Here is a 20,651-nt window from a genome sequence, read left to right on the forward strand (position 1 = left end):
GGCCTTGACTCTGGCCGTAATTTCAGCACTTCCGCTTGATAGCTTGTAAGTTATAGCGTTAAGCTAGCGCTAGCACTAACATTAGCATTCTTCATTAAAACTATAAAGTTAACATACATTAGCCACCCTCTGGTCGTGGGTGGGTTATGCTATCACAGTTAGCTAGCTACGTTAACTAAGAAATGCAAGTTATCATTTCTAAATGTAATGTTATCTTGTGGCGGCATTGACGGTAGCTCAAGTTACCACGTGTACGTTAGTTAACATTACAGCTAATGTTATGTTCGTGACTTAAAATGCGTTTGCTCTGCTTAGTGTTTTTAACAGTTAACAGTGGCGCGAAGAGCCTAACAAATGTTTATTTGCCGACATTACTGTCTTAAAGTGCTCTGCGGGCTCTGTTTTAAAGCTAGTGAAGATAGTAGTAGTATATGAAACTACATGACGTTAGGCATCAATTATTACCAACCATGACATGCTAGCTTGTAAGGAAGGGGGTTAATAATGCTCCAAAGTTTTTAAGCATTTTAAGCATTTACATGTGGTAAAAAAGTATCAAAATGTTAGCCAGCTTCCCTAAAATCATAAAATAAAGTATATCTGTTTATGTTAAAAATTGGGTAATTTGTGCATCATGTTAGTAGCTAACACACTTTGATAGTGTGACTTAAAAACAAAATAATGTATTCTCTTTCAACTTCAGGGAAGCAGCCACCAATCAATTGTGTTCCTGCTGTACAACCTATTTGGAAGCTCCTGCCAGTGATCATTGCTTGTGGTAAGTTCTATTTACAATGTCATAAGGACATTTTTGATAATGAGGCCAGAGGGCTGGGGAAAGTATAGAATGTTCTCTTATCTGGGAAATTGTCTACCAGATCTACTAAGTAAAACTAAATGTAAATTAAAAATTAGGCGTGATCTACTCAGTTAACTAAAGGTATCTTTTGTATCATGTTTCATCAGTTATCCGTGCATGTGGAAATGTAAAGACTGGCAAGAGATTGCAAAGACGCTTTGATACCAGAGACAAGAAATAGTGCATAAGAAGCCGAGCATTGAAGACATCTTTGAGAGATGGCCTGCACTTTTTCAGATGGAAGAGGTAGGTTTTTAGATGCAAAGCATCTCAGACGCATTAGTCACCCATGCATTTACTAACTTAATTGTTAGCCTGTAGTATCAGTTCAGTTCAATTCATGTGAGCAAATCTCTTATAGCTTACATTTAAACAATTTCAGACCTAACTGTTGATTCACTTATGAGTTTTTTTTTTTTTTTTTTTGTAGGTGATGATTTGGTTAGACTGTGCTGGTGATTCTGTTTTGTTTTTCTAGGTGTAAGTATTTCACCATCTTAAAACTTTTACACTCCTTTCTGTATGCTCTACTATTTAGATCAATGCCGAGTTCATCCAAATCACAACAGTTACCTTGGAGACAAAGTTCTTGGCGCAGTTGAACAAGCACTCCACCAAACTGCTGGAGGTCATCAGGAGCAAGGGAGGAGTTGTGAAAGAGAAGACCACCAGGACCTTGCAGGTTTTAGATGAGGTATCTATGAACAAGTTGTGTATCAGTGAGATCCATGGTTCAATTGATTGTTTAATTTTAATTAATTGTAACTGTTCTTACTCAGACTGAACAGCACCATCAGAAGAGAATGCATCCTCAAATCTCTGATGATCTACCTGGGCGAACCTGTTGAGAACCTTATCAAAGAATACCAGGTAAGGGCTCTCACTCTCTCACACAGTTAACACCCACAGACTAACAGCCATATGGATATGCAGCCATATGGATATGCAGGTTATCAGTTATACATTCGTTTTTCACTGTGTGAGAAAATTGATGTGTGGTGGGACAGCGTGTTTAAAATGTGAATTGTGTCTCAGGACACAATCTTTCAACCTGGCGAGAAATCTTGTCACTTTTAATCTCGTCATACCCCTTGTAATAAACATTTGTTTGATTTGCGCCTATTCAAGTTTTGAAAGTTTAGAGTTTATAAGAGCTTGGCACTTCATGATCTAACATGAAATCTGGAGATTTCTGAAACAATAACACTTGTCTTTTGTTTATTTTCCTTCTTTTTTTTTTAATGCAGTAAAATGAGGTTGAAGAACTGGAGCAGACAACCATGGCAATCTTTATCACTGAGAAAGAACACCCAAAGACATTAAGATTATCATTGAAGGAACAGAGGTCCTGAACGAGTTGCCCTCAGTTGCAACAGCTTTTGCCATGGTCTTTGGGCTCATATACACACTCAACCTAAAATATCCAAAAAGGCTGCAGTTCACCTTTGAATTTGTGCAAAAGGTCCTGATGGAGCTTGATGGAAAAAGGATGACCTCGAAAGTCAATCGACTGAGCACCCAACTGTACAGCACAGAGGTTAGATTTTCAGACCAATGGAGAGGGCCAGGAGCTTTCTATCTTGAGAATTGGAGAGATTCACTCAAGTCATCTTAAAAACCTTTACGAAAATCATTTGAACGTTTCCTGTCAGAAATTAGTTGTATTTTAAGATTAATTAACACATGGTCCATATGCTGCACGAGTGGTTGATATTTTTACCCTGCTGCACACACTGCCCAACCACAGTCTGTGATGTCAGAGTACATTTTTTGCCACAGAGAGATGTTGGTACCTCCAAAGACCCCACAAATTAGGGTGAGGCAGTGTTTGCAACAGGGTGAAAATATCAACTAGGGCAGCAATTGATCATGTGTTAAGCTGATAGTAAGGCTTACACCTGAATTAGAAAATGTATGTCCTGGTAAATTTACCATGGGTACTGCATGATGTCTTAGGAGTTCTGCCACTATTCGCAGCTCCATGATTTGTCTTCTGATGTCATCAATAGTCTCGTTTCTGGTGTTCAGCTGAAGCAGACTGTTTTTCTTCATTGAAGATTGCTCCAACCTTTAAAAAGTGGTTGCATGGAGTTAAACTTTTCAGGTTAAACTAACTTAATTTATTTGTTTGAGTCAATGTCAAATATTTCGTGTGATTGATTACCTCAATTTTTTTACGTTGATCCAAGGGTTTTATTTTTTCAGTGAAGTTACTGTAAAATAATACTGTTAATTATTGTGAAATGCTGGTAATTTCTAAGTGTTATACAGTACAGAGACTCGAAAATCACTACACACACCAAGGGTCTCTCATTATCATACTACAACAGCTGTTTTGATCAAAAGTGCCTTTTTATAATTTTGGTGATTTTTAATCATTAATATCTTCCTACATGAATCAATAGCTCCACTGTTATACATTGCAGAGACACCAAAATCACTACACACACCAAGGGTCTCCTCATTGTCATACTACAACAGCTGTTTTGATAAAATGTGCCTTTTTATAATTTTGGTGAATTTTTAATGGTATTAATCATTAATATCTTGCTATATTAATCAATAGCTCCACTGTTATACAGTACAGAGACTCCAAAATCACTACATACACCAAGGGTCTCCTTATGGTCATACTACAACAGCTGTTCTGTGCAATGCAGACTGAACAAACCCAAAAGCATGACACCAGAGACAGGCTAGTATATGTTGCAGGAAACTATTTAATTTAACAGAAAGAGTGAGACAAATAAGATTAGTTTCAGACAAGAAACTTAAATTCAAGATCAGAAGAGCTTGGTCAGATCAAGCAACAATCAAAACTGTCAGTGGAAGTAAAAATGTAGAACTGTAGAACAATTAGAATAAATTAGATGTAGACAGAAACTATAGTTAAGCTCTCAACTAGGTATACAATTTAGGAATACACAGTCTTAGTGGCTCACTCCTCGGGTCCACACAGCTTCTTTGTTCAGGGGGGCAGGGGTGTTGTTATTGTTGTCAGGGTAAACACTAGAGTTGAGCCGGATACTCGGCTGAAACGAGTATCCGGTACGGATAAAGCACTTTTGCCGAGTACGAGTATTATACGAGTAATACGAGTCAATATCTGTGCTCGGATTAAATAAAAATCCTCATTGGGTAGCTGACTGTGTCTGCGTCCTGTGATATGCTACAGCCCCTCCCCTACACACTCGCAGACGTGTTGTTGTGTCCGCTCTGATCACTCACACACAGAACAGCTCTCTGTCTCTCCCTCAGTCACTCAGGTTCGCGGGTCGTTTTCCGTTAATGTTTAGGGTTTCTTTCTTCAGCTTCAGGTTTATTACTTAGGTTGGTACTTACTTATGAACTAGTAGAGTTCTGGTACTTCGTTCAGACGTGGTGCCGACTCGCGTTGCGTCTCTGCCGGTCGTCGGAGTTTTTGTTTTGTTTTTTTTAAACCGTCAACTGGCTCTAACTGTTTTTTGACTCCACGCACTGATGTCTGACACTTTCTTGCTGTATTGGATGAAAAAATAAAGCTAGTAGTGGTATAAATATCGCAAATTAAGCTAGTACACACACACACACACACACACTCTCTCTCTCTCTCTCTCTCTCCCTCCACCTCTCTCTCTCTGCCGTCGGGAGTTTTTTTTTTTTTTAACCGTCAACTGGCTCTAACGGTATTTTTTTTTTTTTTACTTCTTGCACTGAGTGTCTGACACTTTCTTGCTGTATTGGATAAAAAATAAAATAAAGCTAGTAGTGGTATAAATAATATTAAGCTACACACACGCCCCCCCCACCCCCACCCCCTCCCTCTCTCTGTCTCTCTCCCTCTATGTCTCTGTCACTCTCTTATTCACTCACACACACACACCTGGGGCCTCATGTACTAAGAATTGCGTGGATTTCCTACTGAAAAATGGCGTACGCTAGAATCCAGAAACGGTCGTACGCACACAAAAAATCAGATGTATCAAAGTGTGCGTACACATGGATCCAAGCACTTTTCCTTTGTACATCCCAATCAACGTGGAATTAAGCGCACATGTGGAAGTGCTAAACTCCTCCCTGTCCACGCCTCCATTTAAATATGCAAATGAATTTAAATAGGGCCTGCACCGGGGATTCCCCTCTCTGCACCATCAGATCTACAAAATGAAAAAGGGAAGAAGCGCAACTTCACCGAGTCTGAGCTCGAAACGCTCTTAAACGAAGTCGAGACTCGAAGACCAGTATTATTTGGTAGCCTCTCATCAGGCATAAACACAAAAAAAAAGAAATGTGAGTGGGAGCGTGTGTGTGAGGCAGTGAATACTGTGGGGTCGGAGCAGCGCACACTCCCTGAAATAAAAAAGAAATGGTCCGACGTGAAGGTGGAGGTGAAGCGGAGGATTTCGGCCCACCGCCGAAGCGTGACCGCAACGGGCGGGGGGACAGGAGGATATCAATATATTATATATTATATTATTATATATATTAATGACTGCCCAAATGGGCATCGTGCTGGTTTACATTCGGGGCGCAATTAAACGGATACATTTACTCACTGAGAAGCCACCCATCGCGCACCGTGCCAGCCTCCAGCCTGTTACCAACCATGCTATTAGTAAGAATGAACGAGTCATGCGTTGAACCTGGCCACCTTGCCACGATGTTGGTGAGCTGCATTTGCGCATCACATATTATTTGAACATTTATTGAATGAAAATGTTTCCTGTTGACAAAAACAAATTCATCCTGTGATGGCGCTTTTAAAGCAACATGTGTGCAGTCAATAGCTCCGATTACATTAGGGAAACCGGCTCTTGCTGCAAATTGCGCTTTAATGTTGGCCTGTTCAACAGCATTGTATGGGAATTTGATGTACCTGGATGACATTCTTATGATCCCGTCCCACACAGCTGGCATGGCTCGGCTCAGAGTGCACTGGCACACTCCTGACCGATCGGCCAGTTCCCTCTGGAAGGCTCCTGTTGCCAGAAACGAAACCCCAGAGTGGTCAGCACCTGTGTGGGCACGGACAACCCCTGGCTCCTGGCTGTGTTTCTTTCTAGGGCCGGCCGCAGCTCTGCGCACAGCTCCAGTAACACTGGCAACCTTAAACGACTCATGAGCCAGTTGTCGTTATTTGCTAACATATCCTCCCGTTCTCTAAACACCCTCTCACGTCTGATGTTACCGTTTGCGATGTCTTCTAACAAGGCCAAGGCTGCCATTGTTAATGCCATTTTTTCATCATTTTGTGCATGCTTTTATATTCATCCATATGATTGCAAACACGTGTGTGTTAATTGTCCATTAATGTGTCTCTGATGTGCACATTACTCTGAGGACTAATTGTTTTCACATATTTAACAGTTTCCCAGCATCACCTCAGAGTGTCGCCAAAGGAACAATAGCTGTAGAAACGTGCGTACGCCAGCCATGAAGCTGCCGTGGGACACCGCACATTTCCACGCTCATTTCACTTTTGATACATCTGAACGTTGGTGTGGAAAATTACGTACGCCATGTTTTTGTGCGTACGCAACATTGATACATGAGGCCCCTGGTGTGGGGAAAAAAAAAACAACCAAAAAAATATATATATATAAAAAAAAAGATCACACTGATCATAAAAAAAATTAAAGTTAAAAGAAAAAAGTTATTGTTGAGTATGAAAACTCTTGTTCATTACATTTTACTTGATAATTGCAACCGCATGTGTTGTATTCATTGTTGCAAAACTTGTTCTGTAAATAGTTCGTTTGCTATCGTGATCAAAACCATTGATCTGAAGCTCAATGCTGATGCTGTCCTGTAAATAGTTTTCTAATCAGCAATAAATAACAATGTCTGATCAGCCCATATCAATTGCATGCTTAAAATAACATACCAGTTAAAACCTCGCTCATTTCAAGACAACCAGACCCATTTCCGGGTTAGGCCCCGCCCACTCCGAGTACAGCTACAGATACAGATAATTCATATGGTTAACAGATACAGATACAGATAATGCTGTACTCGCTCATCCCTAGTAAACACACACACACAAGGTACACTTGTTTATGACCTGAGTGTCAGGTGAACCCAGGACTGGGCATGAAATGACAGGTGAGTTAATAAAAGGAAACATTTGGACCGAAATTTAACAATAACAATTGAGCAACATATGGGAATCTTCCTTCCAACTAAAGTTTCATTGCAGCTATCATCCACAGTCAGCAGAGACAGTAGAGAGAACGAATGGCACTATCAAAGCAAAGCTAAGGAAGGCTATGGAAGAGACAGGTAAACCATGGACTACATGTTTGCCAGCGGTAGCACTTAGCATGCACATACTACCAAATGTGACAGGACTATCAGCATTTGAAATCCTGTATGGCAGACCCTATAGGGTACCTCTCATCTACACAAAGGGAGATGACACTGAAGCAACTGAAACAATTGCTGATTGCATGTTTAACATGATGAAAAGCAAAGATATTATGTCCAAAGTATCTCCCCCTACAGATCCAGTGGTGGAAGGAGAACCTCCGGTGAGGCCAGGTGACTGGGTGTTCATAAAGACCCTAAAGAGAAAGAACTTGTCATCTCCTCATGACATTGTGTCTAATCAGTCTGATAGCAGTGATAGTGGTAGTTCCGATACTCTGGGTACACGAATTCTCCGTGGCTGATTTCATCCACTATGTAGTGGACGACAAAATACCCACAATGCACCGCAAAATTGAGTGAACAAGCGATGTACACTACATTGTGCTCCCGTATCCCACAATGCAATGCTGCCGTGGTTTGTCAGAGGAGAAGAAGGCAATGGCCGCCGCACCAAACGCCGCTTTTGTCTACAAATGTAAGTAACGTTAGAATGTACACATTTCATGCGTGTAATACTTTAGTGGCGTAGTTTTTATGCCAGTAGTTTTAAAACGAGCCGATTTCTTGGTGGAGAAGCATCCTGTTTGTTGTTTGTATCTGCTAGCTAACGTTAACACTAAGCTAACGCTAAAGCTAACGCTAAAGCTAACGCTAGTAGCAGACAGCCGCTCACATCTGATCATAACGTTTGTTCTCTTTTCCCAATTGGCGGTGTGTTAGAAAAATATATGCTTTTCTGTTTCTTGTTTCAAGGAAGTGATGAGGATGTGGAAACACTAATTAAAATGCGAATGAAGCACAACAAGCTGTTCTCAGGCCGACGAAATGCGGCTCTGCATGGATGGGAGTAAGCAAACAAATTTGAGTGATAGCATAATTTTGTTCCTTACTGAATTTTACAATTTTGTGAACTTATTATAGTCTTAAACTCTGATTACCTGTGATTACCTCTGATTACAATCTGTGCTATATGCTCATGTAAAGCGCCTTGGGTATTTTGAAAGGCGCTATATAAATAAGTTATTATTATTATTGTTATTCTCACAGTGGTTTTTTGTATTTTGTTTTATAGTTACTGACATCTCCAGCTCCTTCAAGGATTCCCTTGGGCGGGGAAGACTGTTCACCTGATTCTAACCCTTTGGCATATTCTTTAATACATTTTTGTAGAGTTCATATTTGTCATTCCTGATTGAAACATTAAATTGATCATTTTTAGTGTTTAAGGGTATAGAAATAAGGACTGCCACAGGTATTTCCAGTTAATTAACCAGATGATTACCTATTTCATTATTTTATGTTGTTGTTGCTGCAATTACTTGAACTGATTTATCAAAAAATGATAACCTTGGTGAGTTATGTAATAACTGGTTGCGCAGTAAGTCATTGAAATTAAGTTAATGTGTAAAAGTTTAATGTAAGTTTAAAGAAAACAGACATTTTTGCCATGATTGTCTTTCACGTTGGGGTCCTCAGCAAAACAATGAAAAGCTTAGTTTTTTATGTGTTAATTATAATGGCAATATAAAGTTATATTACTATAATTGAGTTAAGGTAAGTAGAGTTTTTAAATGAATATCAAAGACATTTTAATTTCATTTGGTAGTCATTCACTAAATCATGGGTTCAATCATAGGGTTTCCCCATATCAGTTAGCATGTTAGCTAAGATTTATTTTGGTATTTACCTGTTGACGTCGGCGAATCAATAAATAGCGCCGTAAACGCCTAAGACGCCGTTCCCTTCGCCTCCGTCGGTGCCTGAGAACCAGGAGTTGGGCGAGCAGCATCAAAACAACAACGGGTACCATTTTTTCATAGAATAAACAACTTTTTTTAAGAAAGTAGCCGATACACAAGTAGCCGATAGCTACGAGCTAAATAGCTACTGACCACTAGCTACTTAGCTACGAGCTAAATAGCTACTGACCACTAGCGTTAGTTCGCACGCGCTACGTATCTTACAGCTTGTGCGCAACCCTGAGCATTTACAGCTCATGACGAGGACACAAAACAGTAGCTGACAAAACCAAACTCACACACCATTGATATTTCAACAGTTTATTGACCAAGAAACACAACCGCCATGAAGAATCACATCTTTATACCGTCGGGTATGTTTACATGATGCTCGGCGCGCCCACTCACGTCACATGAGTATCTGGCGCATCTGCTGACGTAACCACGTTCAGAAAATGACCCGTTTAGTGTCCGAATTCTCCTCCCGTCGTACCCTACATCGTGTACATGATGTAGTGCACTATATCATATACACGATGTAGGGGATAGGGAGTGAGTGAATGAGTGAATGATTTCGAACACAGCTAATGTTTTAGTCTTAGTTTGGTTTTATATTTAGTTAATAATTTAAATAAATCCCTTTTTTTAACTGCATTTGGGTCCTCACCTCTCTTTTTCAAGTCCACGTCTTGTCCGAATCCGTGACATGATGGAAGGACGTTTTTAATGTTTTATTGTTTTCCACGAGTTTAGGGTGAGATTTCCTAGGCAGGGTCAGGTTCAACTAACGGGATCGATGGGTTGACCAGCCTGCGTTGAACAGTTTTGTTTGATTTCTATTCTTCCTTCCTATTAAACTTTAAAGGTATTAGAGGTTAGTTTTACTAGATGTGCTATGTATAACTCTGTTTTGATTCACTGTATCTTCCCAATTGGACTGGAGTACCATAGGGCGGTCGCTACAGGCAGAGGGGCCGTGAGAGGGTTTCCCTGCCCGAATGTAAAGATGGATACTGAAGTTGCTAAGAAACTGCCTGACAGGGTTTTCGCTCTCACACTCCACAAAATTTAACTATGATTATGCTTGAGATAAGCATAAACAGGAGGGAATGTTATAAGAATTTTGTATAACCTCATGTCTTAAAGTCACAACAGTGATTTGAGCACTTTGTCTGTAGCATCCCCACACGTTGTTGCACTGTAACTGCTCCTCTTGTACAAGATTAAAGTCAGACGTCGACTTTACTTCTGTCTCTGATCTCCTCCTTGGGTGAATTTATTCGATTACGGGCAAATTCTTTTAACACTATGGACCCTAGTTTCGTACACCAGGCGCAGTCGGGGCTCAGCGCACTGCGCCGCGCCGACGGGGTGTGTCCGCCTGGACTTTGCAATTTTCGTGCAGGGCGCAGTCCGGCGCAGGCACTCCTCCCATCACTCCTCCCGTCACTCCTACCCCCGCAAGTGGGAAAGAGGGAGGAGAGAAGGCATGAGTCGGAGATGAGGAGGAGAGAAGGCTTGGAGTGGGATTAACACAGCCGATTCAGATCTTCACCAATCAAATGAGCTCCTCTCCGAGGTGCAGTGCAAGTTTCGTCACTTGACTACCCAATGACAGAAGACAGCAGCAGCAGTGCCAGATGGCTGAGAGAGATGTGAACTTGTTAGTTTGCATCACAGTTTCAGCTGTGTTAATTCAGTCAGGCTGAGTTTCCGTTACGCATGCCATCCGCCTTTGATCTGACGTCAGATGTGACAGGACAATCTATTTAGATATAAATTCACGTGTTGATTCAATTAGTTGCATTAAATAGTGTTTGTTGTGATTATTGCATTTTAATGTGCCTGGAACTGTGGAAACCTGCCTGTGAAGTCTTGGTGACGTGTGCGCACTGCCTGCCGGTGAGCCAAACTGCCACTCTGCCAGCTGTAATTCGCCTCGTGCCGAGATTAGACCAGGTTGGAGCTGGCGGGCTTTCGGCACAGTCTCGGCACGGCTTTTTGGCACGAAACTTCCACTGCGCCAAGCTGAATCTGTGACGCCTCCCCCTGCTGCGCTGCCACACCCATTGGCTTGTCAAAAGGGCATCAACCTACAAGAACATGAACAATAAAACTGTAACCACTTTATATAGCTTTCAAAAACTCAATCCATTCAATATTTTCTATCATCTGTAAATGTATCTCTCCTTGTGCAGAAAGATAACAGAATTGTCTGACTTCATGCAATAATTTATAATTATCACATTAATTACCTCTGTTGCAGGATTGGACCCTTTGTTTAATATGAGGTCATTGCTGCTGTTTTCATCTTTCCCCTGAGCTGATTTCCCCCTCTTTGGCACTGGAACCTTTGTTGGAGCGGAGTAAAACTTGGAGCTTGCTCCACTGGGCTTTGCTCCATCTCTCTTCGCCCAACTCTCTTCAGACTGAGAGATGTCTTTCATTTTCACTGACTTCAGTAAGATATTTTCAGTGAAGTTGTGAGAGATTATGTGCTCTCTGTATCTCCCCTGCAAAGAGCTGTACATTTGTCTCACAAAGGTCCCTGGCCTAAGTCGCCTCTGTTTTCTTAGGATTGAATGTTTCACAATCCCAAACCACCTCTCCACATGGCAGTTGGTGTCTCGCGTTTTGTAGGGTCCAAAGGTAGGATCTTCTTTGTCTGAAGCAAATCTTTGCAAGTTCCCCAAAAGCAGGCCACTCCAGAGGGGGGGAAATGCCCAGATAATTATCAAACAGCAGGTCAATGATACCTGGGCAGCAGTATGGATTTACCTCCTCAGGTTTTTGCGATATCATTCTGAACCTCCTCCAGGACCTTCTTGAATGCACATGTGAAAGGCGATCTCCCAACAATTGTGCAGGCATTTTTCCGGTCCTCCTCATCCTCTCCATGAGCTATGGGGCAGTCCTCAAGTTTTTCTGTTTGTACCCTGAATGTTAAGTGTACAACAGTTATTTTTGTATCAAACTGACCATAATCCAGATGCCGATTTCAAAGCTATTACTCATTGCGCTCATTCCATAGAAATTGTAACTGTCTTTTTATTTACGTAAAGCAGCTGTCTTCTCCTCACAACACCGCCTCTTCCTCCAGCAGGCAGTTGACCATGTTCATTATTTACCTGACCAGGTTCCTCCATGTTCAGGAATTGTGGTTATTCTGTTGTAATCAAGCGCTATCAATATGTTTGGCAAAAGCCAAACAGCCGTACTCATGAAGAGCACCTGTCAGCTAACTTGAGATAATGTGTGGTTGGTTAATGTAAGATGTGAGAAACTCCCCATTTGTTAGTGAAGTTCAAGTTTCACCTGACATACAATTTACCTGACGTTACACAAATACTCCATAGTATAGTAATGATATTCATGCTATATATGCCTGACAGATTTTTAAAATTGAATGGACTATATTGTGCACGTGATGACTTACACAAATTAAATAATTCATACATGCTTTGACGAAAACAACTATTCACCTGAGAAGCAACATAATCAGTTTTCATCAGCAATATACAGTATATTCAATCAGTAATTGTGCAAATTGTAGATACATATACTTACTAATTTGCATATATGTGCTAAAACATTTGCAATCTGTTTAAAAGAATGAGGAATTCAAGTATTTTGTGAACCAGTGCCCAGTGGTTTGGAGGTTTACACATGTTGTTTCGAAAATATTCATTATCATTTCAGAATTGTGCCAAAGCAATTGAGAAAAACTGTAAATCCCCGGGTGGTTGGTCGCACACGTAACATGTCTTCACAAGGTGACCTTCTCTTCCAACTTTCAGGCTGTCCCCATTCATAATGAGGTCACCTCGCCTTCTTTCACCAGTTACAACTCTGAGACTACTTTCATTGCCGACTCGGAGGTGAAACGACTCTGACATCCCATTCTGTCTCTGTACCTTTTACACTAACAACGTTGTGGAAAAAAGGAGTGATAATCCTGCAATGAAAAGGCAGTGTAGGGGCTATTTATTGCTATGCAGCCATACACCAGACACACATACAGTACTTTAAATCTGCAGTTTGTGTTTGAGGTTGGTCAGTTGCTCCATATCGATGCTGCTGCCACCACATACAATCACCAGCAGGGGGCCCAAGAGAGTCGGCAGCCGACCTATAAAAAAAAAAGTAAAAAAAAACTGCTAATCTCCTCCAGAAGTTCTATATACAGCAAGTTTCATCATAAGTATTGTTTTCAAATATACTCTTCCGACAGGCTTTTGTCTGAAAAGGTCTTAGACCATCTGTTTGCAATGACTTTCATTTTTCTTTCTATTTCTTTTTACTTTTGATGACTTAGTTGGTGATCTTATTTCCTGTCTTAAAACAGGAACATTTTCCGAAAAAGGCTCAAGACTCACCTGTTCAGACTTCACCTCGACTAGCATGACCCCCCCCCCCCCCAAAAAAAAAAAAAAAACACCCTTACCTATAGCACTCTGATCGTAGCACTGTTGCTCTTGAACTACTAGTTTACTCGGATGAGGACCTAACACTTGTTCTACTTTTAGCTCTTACTTTATCGGCAATGATTCGTTGTGGTTTCCTTGTTTCCTTCTTTTGACAAATGTACTTATTGTAAGTCGCTTTGGACAAAAGCGTCTGCTAAATGACCTAAATGTAAATGTAAAACATGATGTCACTTTTGTATCAACAAATAGAAGAGTTGTACATTGAGAGGAACTCATAAGGAAGGTAAGTAGCCTGCACAAAAGAAGCATGGTGGTGAATATTTTTGAAGGTGATGATGTCTCCAGTGTATTTACCTTCATCCTGTAATCTGCGTACGAGTCCACTGTAGACAGCTGCTAGTGCTGCTCCGCATGCCATCTCCACCAACACACGCTCCTCGTCTACAAGATGAAACACACAGAGATTCCAGTAAGTGAAACAAAGGCAAAGGCAACATAAAACTGACTTCATTATAGTGGTTTATGCAATAAAAAGTAAGGATTGTTCATTTTTCTGAGATACTACTAGGAACATTGAAATGCATGTTCAAGCAATCACACACACCCAGAAATGTTTGGACAGCACACAAAGCCTGCTTGTCAGTCACAAGTTCAGAAATAATTGTAAGCTTGCTGCATTGGCTGTATTCAAAAGCTTTCTTGCAAACTGTCTTTGCTCCGAGACATTTAGCCTCACTGTGGAAAGACAGAGAAGGAGTAAGTCAGCATGGCTGCATTAAAAAAAACCTAACTGCAGAAAACTTTTAATCTCCTTTAACCTCTAACCTGGTGATGTCATCCAAGGTGACCAACCTCCCGGCCTTAACCGCAGCATTGAAACAGTCGGCCCCTACAGTTTCCATGGCGATGATGGGTACATCTGTCCAGCCTACATCCTTCAGGCCCTGGATGACACCACAGAGGAGCCCTCCTCCGCCCACAGACAACAGAACAGCTCCAGGCTTCACACCGGTGTCCAGAGAGGCTGCGACCTCTGTGATCATACTGGCGTGGCCCTGCCTGCGTGCATGTTGTTTGAGGAGTAAGTCATTTATTATTACATAGTCATGGTTGTAATTTCTCCATTATGCAAATTGCAGCATTGCATTGCAGGAAACTGGAAACTTAGATTTCTACCAGAGCAGGGGGTGATCGAATGGAGGAACATAGGTCAGTCCTTCAGTCTCATGCAGTCTGAGAGCCTCTGCATTGGCATCATCCCAAACCTAAAAAGATTTTGCTTAATTTTCTTATTTTTTTATTCTTAAGACTGAACTCAATTACAGATGTGATGTTTAAACAACCATGATCAGATCTGTGTCTCAAAGTGATCACTTAAATATATTTAATATTACCCTTTACCTTGCCTGTTATCTTGACAGTAGCACCCTGATCCCGGAGTCTCTGAACGACCAGCTGCGGAGACGAGGAGGGTACTACGATGGTGGCTGGTACACCCATTTTTCTGGCTACGTAGGCTGCAGCCATACCTGCATTACCACCTATAAAAGGCCATATTATTATGACAGTTAACTATTGATAAATGTATTGTGCATATCAACATGCTGTGTCACAGCAGAAATGTCACCTGAAGAGCAGACAACTCCTTTGGACTGTGTGGTGAGCTGCAGAAGAGTGTGATAAAAAGGAAAAATGGCAAATGAGTGTCTTTCTTCAACAACTTTTGTATGTTTAGTCGCGATCTATGGAACACAATAATCAGTCAAGAGCAGCCTTTAATTTGTATGACACATCAGATAGGCAGTGTCAAAAATAATGATTTTAAAATAAAGATATTTTCACCTCCTTAAAAGATCTTTTAAGCTCCAGTAAAGAGTGGAGGACTCCTACCTGCTTGCAGAGGTGTCCGATGCCACGGATCTTGAAGGAGCCAGAAGGCTGTGAATTCTCCATCTTGAGGTACACAGTGGTCCCCACACATTTGGACATGCTGATGCTCTCCAGCAGAGGTGTGTTCAGGTGGAAATTCTTTGCCATAGTGCACCTATTTCCACAAAAATGCCAGACAATCTGTTAAGGCAAGTACAAAGTTGAGTCTTTAAGGATAATTCAACTTTGTTGATGAGCAAATGCCATCCACTGATGAGGACTGTCAAATGCGGTTGAAAGCTTCAGAAAAAGTACTCAAGTAATCAAGAGTTAGCAAGTGGTCCATGGGAAACATAGTTTACAACAGATTTTTTAAATAATAAATACGTGTGGCACTGATGTTTCCTTTGCCATTGTATGCATAAGCATCCATTGCTGCCTTTAATACATTGTTGTTGCACACATTTTGTGGATCACTTTTTATCACATTAACACCCAATTCTAATCCAATAGTAATAACAACAACAATAATAATAATAATAATAATAATAATAATACATTTTATTGATCAGATTATTGAGAGTTTTGTAAATGATGAGGAGGATCTTGAAGTGGATATGCTGCTTTATTGGGAGCCAGTGAAGGTGTTGCAGGATGGGTGTAACGCATTTCTTTGAGTAACTTTGACTTCTAAAGAAGTAGAAGTATGTCCACTTTTCTTTGCAGACCTGTGTGCAAGCAAGATGGAGTGACAGCGGCCAATCACTCAAGAAACGACAGAGCCAATCGAGGAGCTTGTCTAAACTAAGGGAAACAGGCTTCAGCTTGAGCAGCCGTTTTCCGCTTGGTCCTAGTGGTTGTTTGACACGTCTCTGTTTACCATAGCGTAACATTGTTTTTGGACGGTAAGGTAAGTGCAGGGGACCAAAACGGCCTTTTGAAAAAGTGCAGGTGACATGTCCCCTGTGTCCCCCCCCCCCAAACTACGTCCGTGGCGGCGTACAGCAAGCCCAAGTTATGCTTCCGCGTCGACACAACGCAAGGGGGCTTGCGGACCCCTTACGTCTTTCCTATGTAAACCACAGACGTAACGTCACACTGCTACCTTACCCTGTGCATGATTGGGTAACAGCGTATTTTAAGGTATTAAATGTTAACATACGTTGGGATAAAACGTCCGGTTAAACGAGCATCTGTACTTACTTTATGCAAAGAGTGCCATTCAGTGCCACATTACGGCTAGGGTATGAGGCGGAGCAGCAGGAGACTGGAAAAACTAGCGACAAACTAGCAAAACACTATCACTTCCGGTACAAAATAAACGAGGAAATTGATTCACCGTTTCAGTAATAAAAGCAGTTATAGAGCAAATTTGATTACTACGTAGCCCCCCTGGTGTCAGTCAGGAAAAAAAGCCATGTACTAAACTGAGGGAACGGATTGCTAAACCGTGCGCACGGTTTACTAAACTGAGGGAACGGATTGCTAAACTGAGGGAACGGATTGCTAAACCGTGCGCAGGGATTGCTAAACTGAGGGCACGGTTTACTAAACCGTGCGCACGGATTACTAAACTGAGGGCACGGATTATTAAATTTGGCAACCCACATCTACGACCGCGGTCAAGCCAGCCGCAACTCCGATCTCCGTGGTCAAATCAGCCGCACTTAAATTTCGAGTGAACAAGTATTCTCAGCGTTGCGGTAAATGCGGAGAAACATCATATTACTTCCGGTTTTCAAAATAAAGGTATTAAGAACAGTAAGCTATATATCGAAACCTACCAACCATTGAAAATAAAATGTTACATTAAAGTGTTTCATGCACCTATGATGAATAAAAAACACTTGTTATCATTTGTTTTACTGCACCAATGTGGAGAAATGCCAAAATAAAAGTACCATATTTATACCTGAGATTGCATCTTTGCCCATATTTGAGCTACTGTAAAAACACTTGGCTCAATAATTCCTGGCTATGGGTGGTATATTTGACTTCTACACATAATTGACTACAAGTATGTTTAATATGAAGCATTTTTACTGTACCAATGTGGAGAAATTTAAGTATAAAAGTCCCATATTTATACCGCCTGTCAATCATCCTCTAGTGGCAGCCTGCCAAGTGTGCAATACTGGGAAGCGGCGCGTCCACACGCGTTTAAAATCGCCCCTGTGGACACGCACCTTTAGCAGCCGACTGCAAAAACGTCACAGGAGGGGTATTCCACCAAACTCGCTAATTAAAGCGGAGCTTACCTGGTTAAGCCTGGTTAGAACTAACGCAAACTTCCACTTGCGGCTAAACCCATTCCATTAACGCATTTCAGCCGCGCCTTGTTGAGGCTAATTCAAGCCAGGTTAACGTTGTCGTGTGTTACGCCGTTCACGGGATATGAAGCCAGACCAGAACCGTGAATGTCGAATCATCGAGAAAATGGCAGAAAAGACTATTATTATAAAAGAATTATTGATGGAACTGTATGAGGAGTACAAACCCATCATAACCAATAAAGGGAATACTGTAGTGATAAATAAAAATCGCGAGGCTGCTTGGGCAAGAATTACCGAGCAATTAAATACGGAAGTACCGTTAAGAATAAGATGTTCTAATATAACACTGATTTCTCGAACGTCAGAATAGTGTAGAGGTAACGCGCCGGCTTTGCACGCGGCCGGCAACGGTTCGATTCCCGACTATAGACATTTTTGAAACTACTTTCTTTGGCCGGAACTCACTCACTCTCTCTCTCTCTCTCTCTCTCTCTCTCTCTCTCTCTCTCTCTCTCTCTCTCTCTTTCTGTCTTTTTTTAGATAGGCCTAGTAAATGCATCTACATTGACCAACTCATTAATCTCAACAATTCAATGAACACATTCAATGAACCTATTAATGAACTCACCTGAAAGGAATTTATGTGGCTGAAAATTGCATGCAGCAATGCCTTTGTCAGTGGGATATACATGCTATTAATAATAACATCTTTATGCCTATCATGTTTTTGCAAGTTATATTTGGGTTCTCGGTAAATTGTATGACATATTTATAGGTAAGGTTTATAGTTAAGGTAAAATGTTGGTCTAATTCTCTGATCTAAAGACAGGCAAAAAAAAAAAAAAACACACATGAAACATCCTCGCCGGGATGTGAACCTGCGATGCCCATATTCGAGGGCAGGTGCATCACCACTCACCCAACTGGGGGCTTTGAATGACCATATGGCCAGTCGGTCTTAAACAAAATAAACGACTTATTCATATTTTTTTAATTGCAAGCATGTATTTTTAGACGCTTGATGAAAATATAGTCTGTTTGTACTTCATATATGTAATTTTGGTCATTTTTGGTCTTTCACGTGACGAAATCACGAGGACGGAACCTTCTGCTGGTACTGTTGTTTCCGACAGACGGACTTCTCTGAAACCCCCCCTAAAGTAAGCCTGATGGTTAGCCTGCCCCGGAGCAGGCTAGTTAGGTCGGATAAATTCCCATGGTTACTTAGCAGAGAGTACCTCAAGTCACGTTGATGGAACGCAACTCTCGCTAAAGGTAGCGAGGCTTATCGAAATTAGCCCGGCTTTGCGCTTAGCGAGTTTGATGGAATACCCCTAGGGTCGCGACCATATCACGTGACCCAAAACATCGCGGGAACAAGTTTTTAAGAGCCGCTTCTTGCAGCGCTTGGCAGCGCGGTCTACGACGGCTGCAACCGGCTTGTCCACACCTCCGCTACAGTGGAATGGTTCTCGTTGGTCAAAAGTTGAATGACGTGTGTTCAGGTCCGCACTCGGCGGCCACCTTGTGGTGAAATTATACTTTTTATTTTGGTCGCATTGATCTCATGGCTTGATCGAAAGTTCTGTGCATTGTGTTGTGAGTAGGCCTATTTATATGTGAGGTCTGGTTAATACAAACATAGAATGATAATACAAATATACTGGAAAAAAAGAATGCCTTCCATATGTTGCCTTGCGTGTGTGTGTGTGTGTGTGTGTGTATGTATGTATTTATGTATATATGTATGTGTGTGTGTGTGTGTGTGTGTGTAATATATATATCTATCTATATATATATAGATATATATAGATATATATAAAACATATCCTCTTTGGTTTGCTGCTGTGTTCTATCGCTTGAGCACCATAGTCACGTTGACTTTGTTGTCCGACTTGACGGCGTTTGGCTGCCGTCTCTTTTAGAGCCCGCCCCCTCAGACACCTGCAGCTCTCGTCGGCGTGATAAGTCAAGTCAAGTCAAGCCAAGACCATCCCGAACAAGCCTAATGAATGGGACGCGAGGAAACACCGCTGCCTGTGGACACGTACCATCACACCAGACGCGTATTTCTCCGCGACGGTCGACAAGCGCTTCTGCTCAGCTGTTGTTCATTCAGAGCAATTTTTTTCATTATGGAGTAAATAACCCCATAAAATTAATACGCCATGTTTCTGTAACCAAGAAGTTTGTACACTTCTTGTATTTATCCGTTCTACATTTACATTTACATTTAGGTCATTTAGCAGACGCTTTTGTCCAAAGCGACTTACAATAAGTACATTTGTCAAAAGAAGGAAACAAAGAAACCACAACGTATCATTGCCGATAAGCTAAAAATAGAACAAGTGTTAGGTCCTCATCTGAGTAAAGTAGTACCTTAAGAGCAACAGTGCTATGATCAGAGTGCTATAGGTAAGGTTTTTCTCTTTTTTTTTAGGGGGGGGGGGGGGGGGGGGGTGTTAGTGGGTCGTGGTGATGGAGGTGAAACTCTGAACAGGTGACTCTTGAGCCTTTTTCGGAAGATGGCAAATGACTCTGCTGTCCTGACATTAGTCGGGAGTTCGTTCCACCAGTGAGGCGCCAGAACAGAGAAGAGTCTGGACTTTGCTGAGCGACATTTGTTTGATTTCAGCGATGGTGGTACCAGCCGGCCAGCTGAGAGAGAGAGAGAGGGAGTATGGTAGTGCAGATATACCGTTGAAATACGGATATTTGTTTATCTTCTCTTCACATTTATTAAATGTATTTTCTCTTCCTGTTTCCCAGTGCAAGTTGAGATTCACAAATATGATCGCATTTGTCAATCGCGGTATTTTATTTTATTCGCGGCGCTCCGCGTCTGGTGTGAACCAGGCGTTACGCCGGGTTCAAGTACGGGGGGCGATATTAAACGCGAAGTGGACGCGCCGCTTCCCAGTATTGCGCGCTTGGTGGGCTGCCACTAGAGGATGATTGACAGGCGCTCTCCTTCAAACAATCACGCGTACAGTTCATGGCTGCACCTGATTGGACAATCGCTTTCACAGCTGTCCTGTCTGCTCCGGAGTTCACGCAGACCAACATGGCGGCTCGTTTGGAAACTTTCTCTTAGTTTACGAAAATAGTTAACCGAAAAGGTGTTTCTGAAAACATTTTC

The 20,651-nt window shown here is 41.6% G+C and overlaps 1 protein-coding gene across 1 annotated transcript; it reads right to left on the reverse strand.

Moving 5' to 3' along the window:
• Positions 1-11,516: 11,516 nt before the first annotated feature.
• sdsl (serine dehydratase-like) lies at positions 11,517-16,581 on the reverse strand. The gene is made up of 9 exons (XM_084014068.1): positions 16,443-16,581; positions 15,261-15,414; positions 14,998-15,034; positions 14,772-14,911; positions 14,547-14,635; positions 14,196-14,429; positions 13,975-14,105; positions 13,725-13,811; positions 11,517-13,072 (listed from the first exon to the last, which is right to left on the reverse strand). Exons 2-9 carry the CDS (start codon positions 15,405-15,407, stop codon positions 12,969-12,971), a joined length of 969 nt encoding a protein of 322 aa, XP_083870194.1. The 5' UTR covers positions 15,408-15,414; positions 16,443-16,581; the 3' UTR covers positions 11,517-12,968.
• Between the last annotated feature and the right edge of the window lie 4,070 nt (positions 16,582-20,651).

Source organism: Eutrigla gurnardus (assembly GCF_963514095.1).
Source record: "Eutrigla gurnardus genome assembly, chromosome: 7".
Lineage (NCBI taxonomy): Eukaryota > Metazoa > Chordata > Actinopteri > Perciformes > Triglidae > Eutrigla > Eutrigla gurnardus.

Excerpts from the sequence above, each read along its gene's own strand:
- sdsl (XM_084014068.1), bottom strand. The coding sequence starts at position 15,407 with ATGGCAAAGAATTTCCACCTGAACACACCTCTGCTGGAGAGCATCAGC. Across the intron at positions 15,035-15,260 it reads TCGGACACCTCTGCAAGCAG|CTCACCACACAGTCCAAAGG; the intron begins GTAGGAGTCCTC and ends ACTCTTCTGCAG. Across the intron at positions 13,073-13,724 it reads ACGCAGATTACAGGATGAAG|GTCGGCTGCCGACTCTCTTG; the intron begins GTAAATACACTG and ends TTTTTTTTATAG.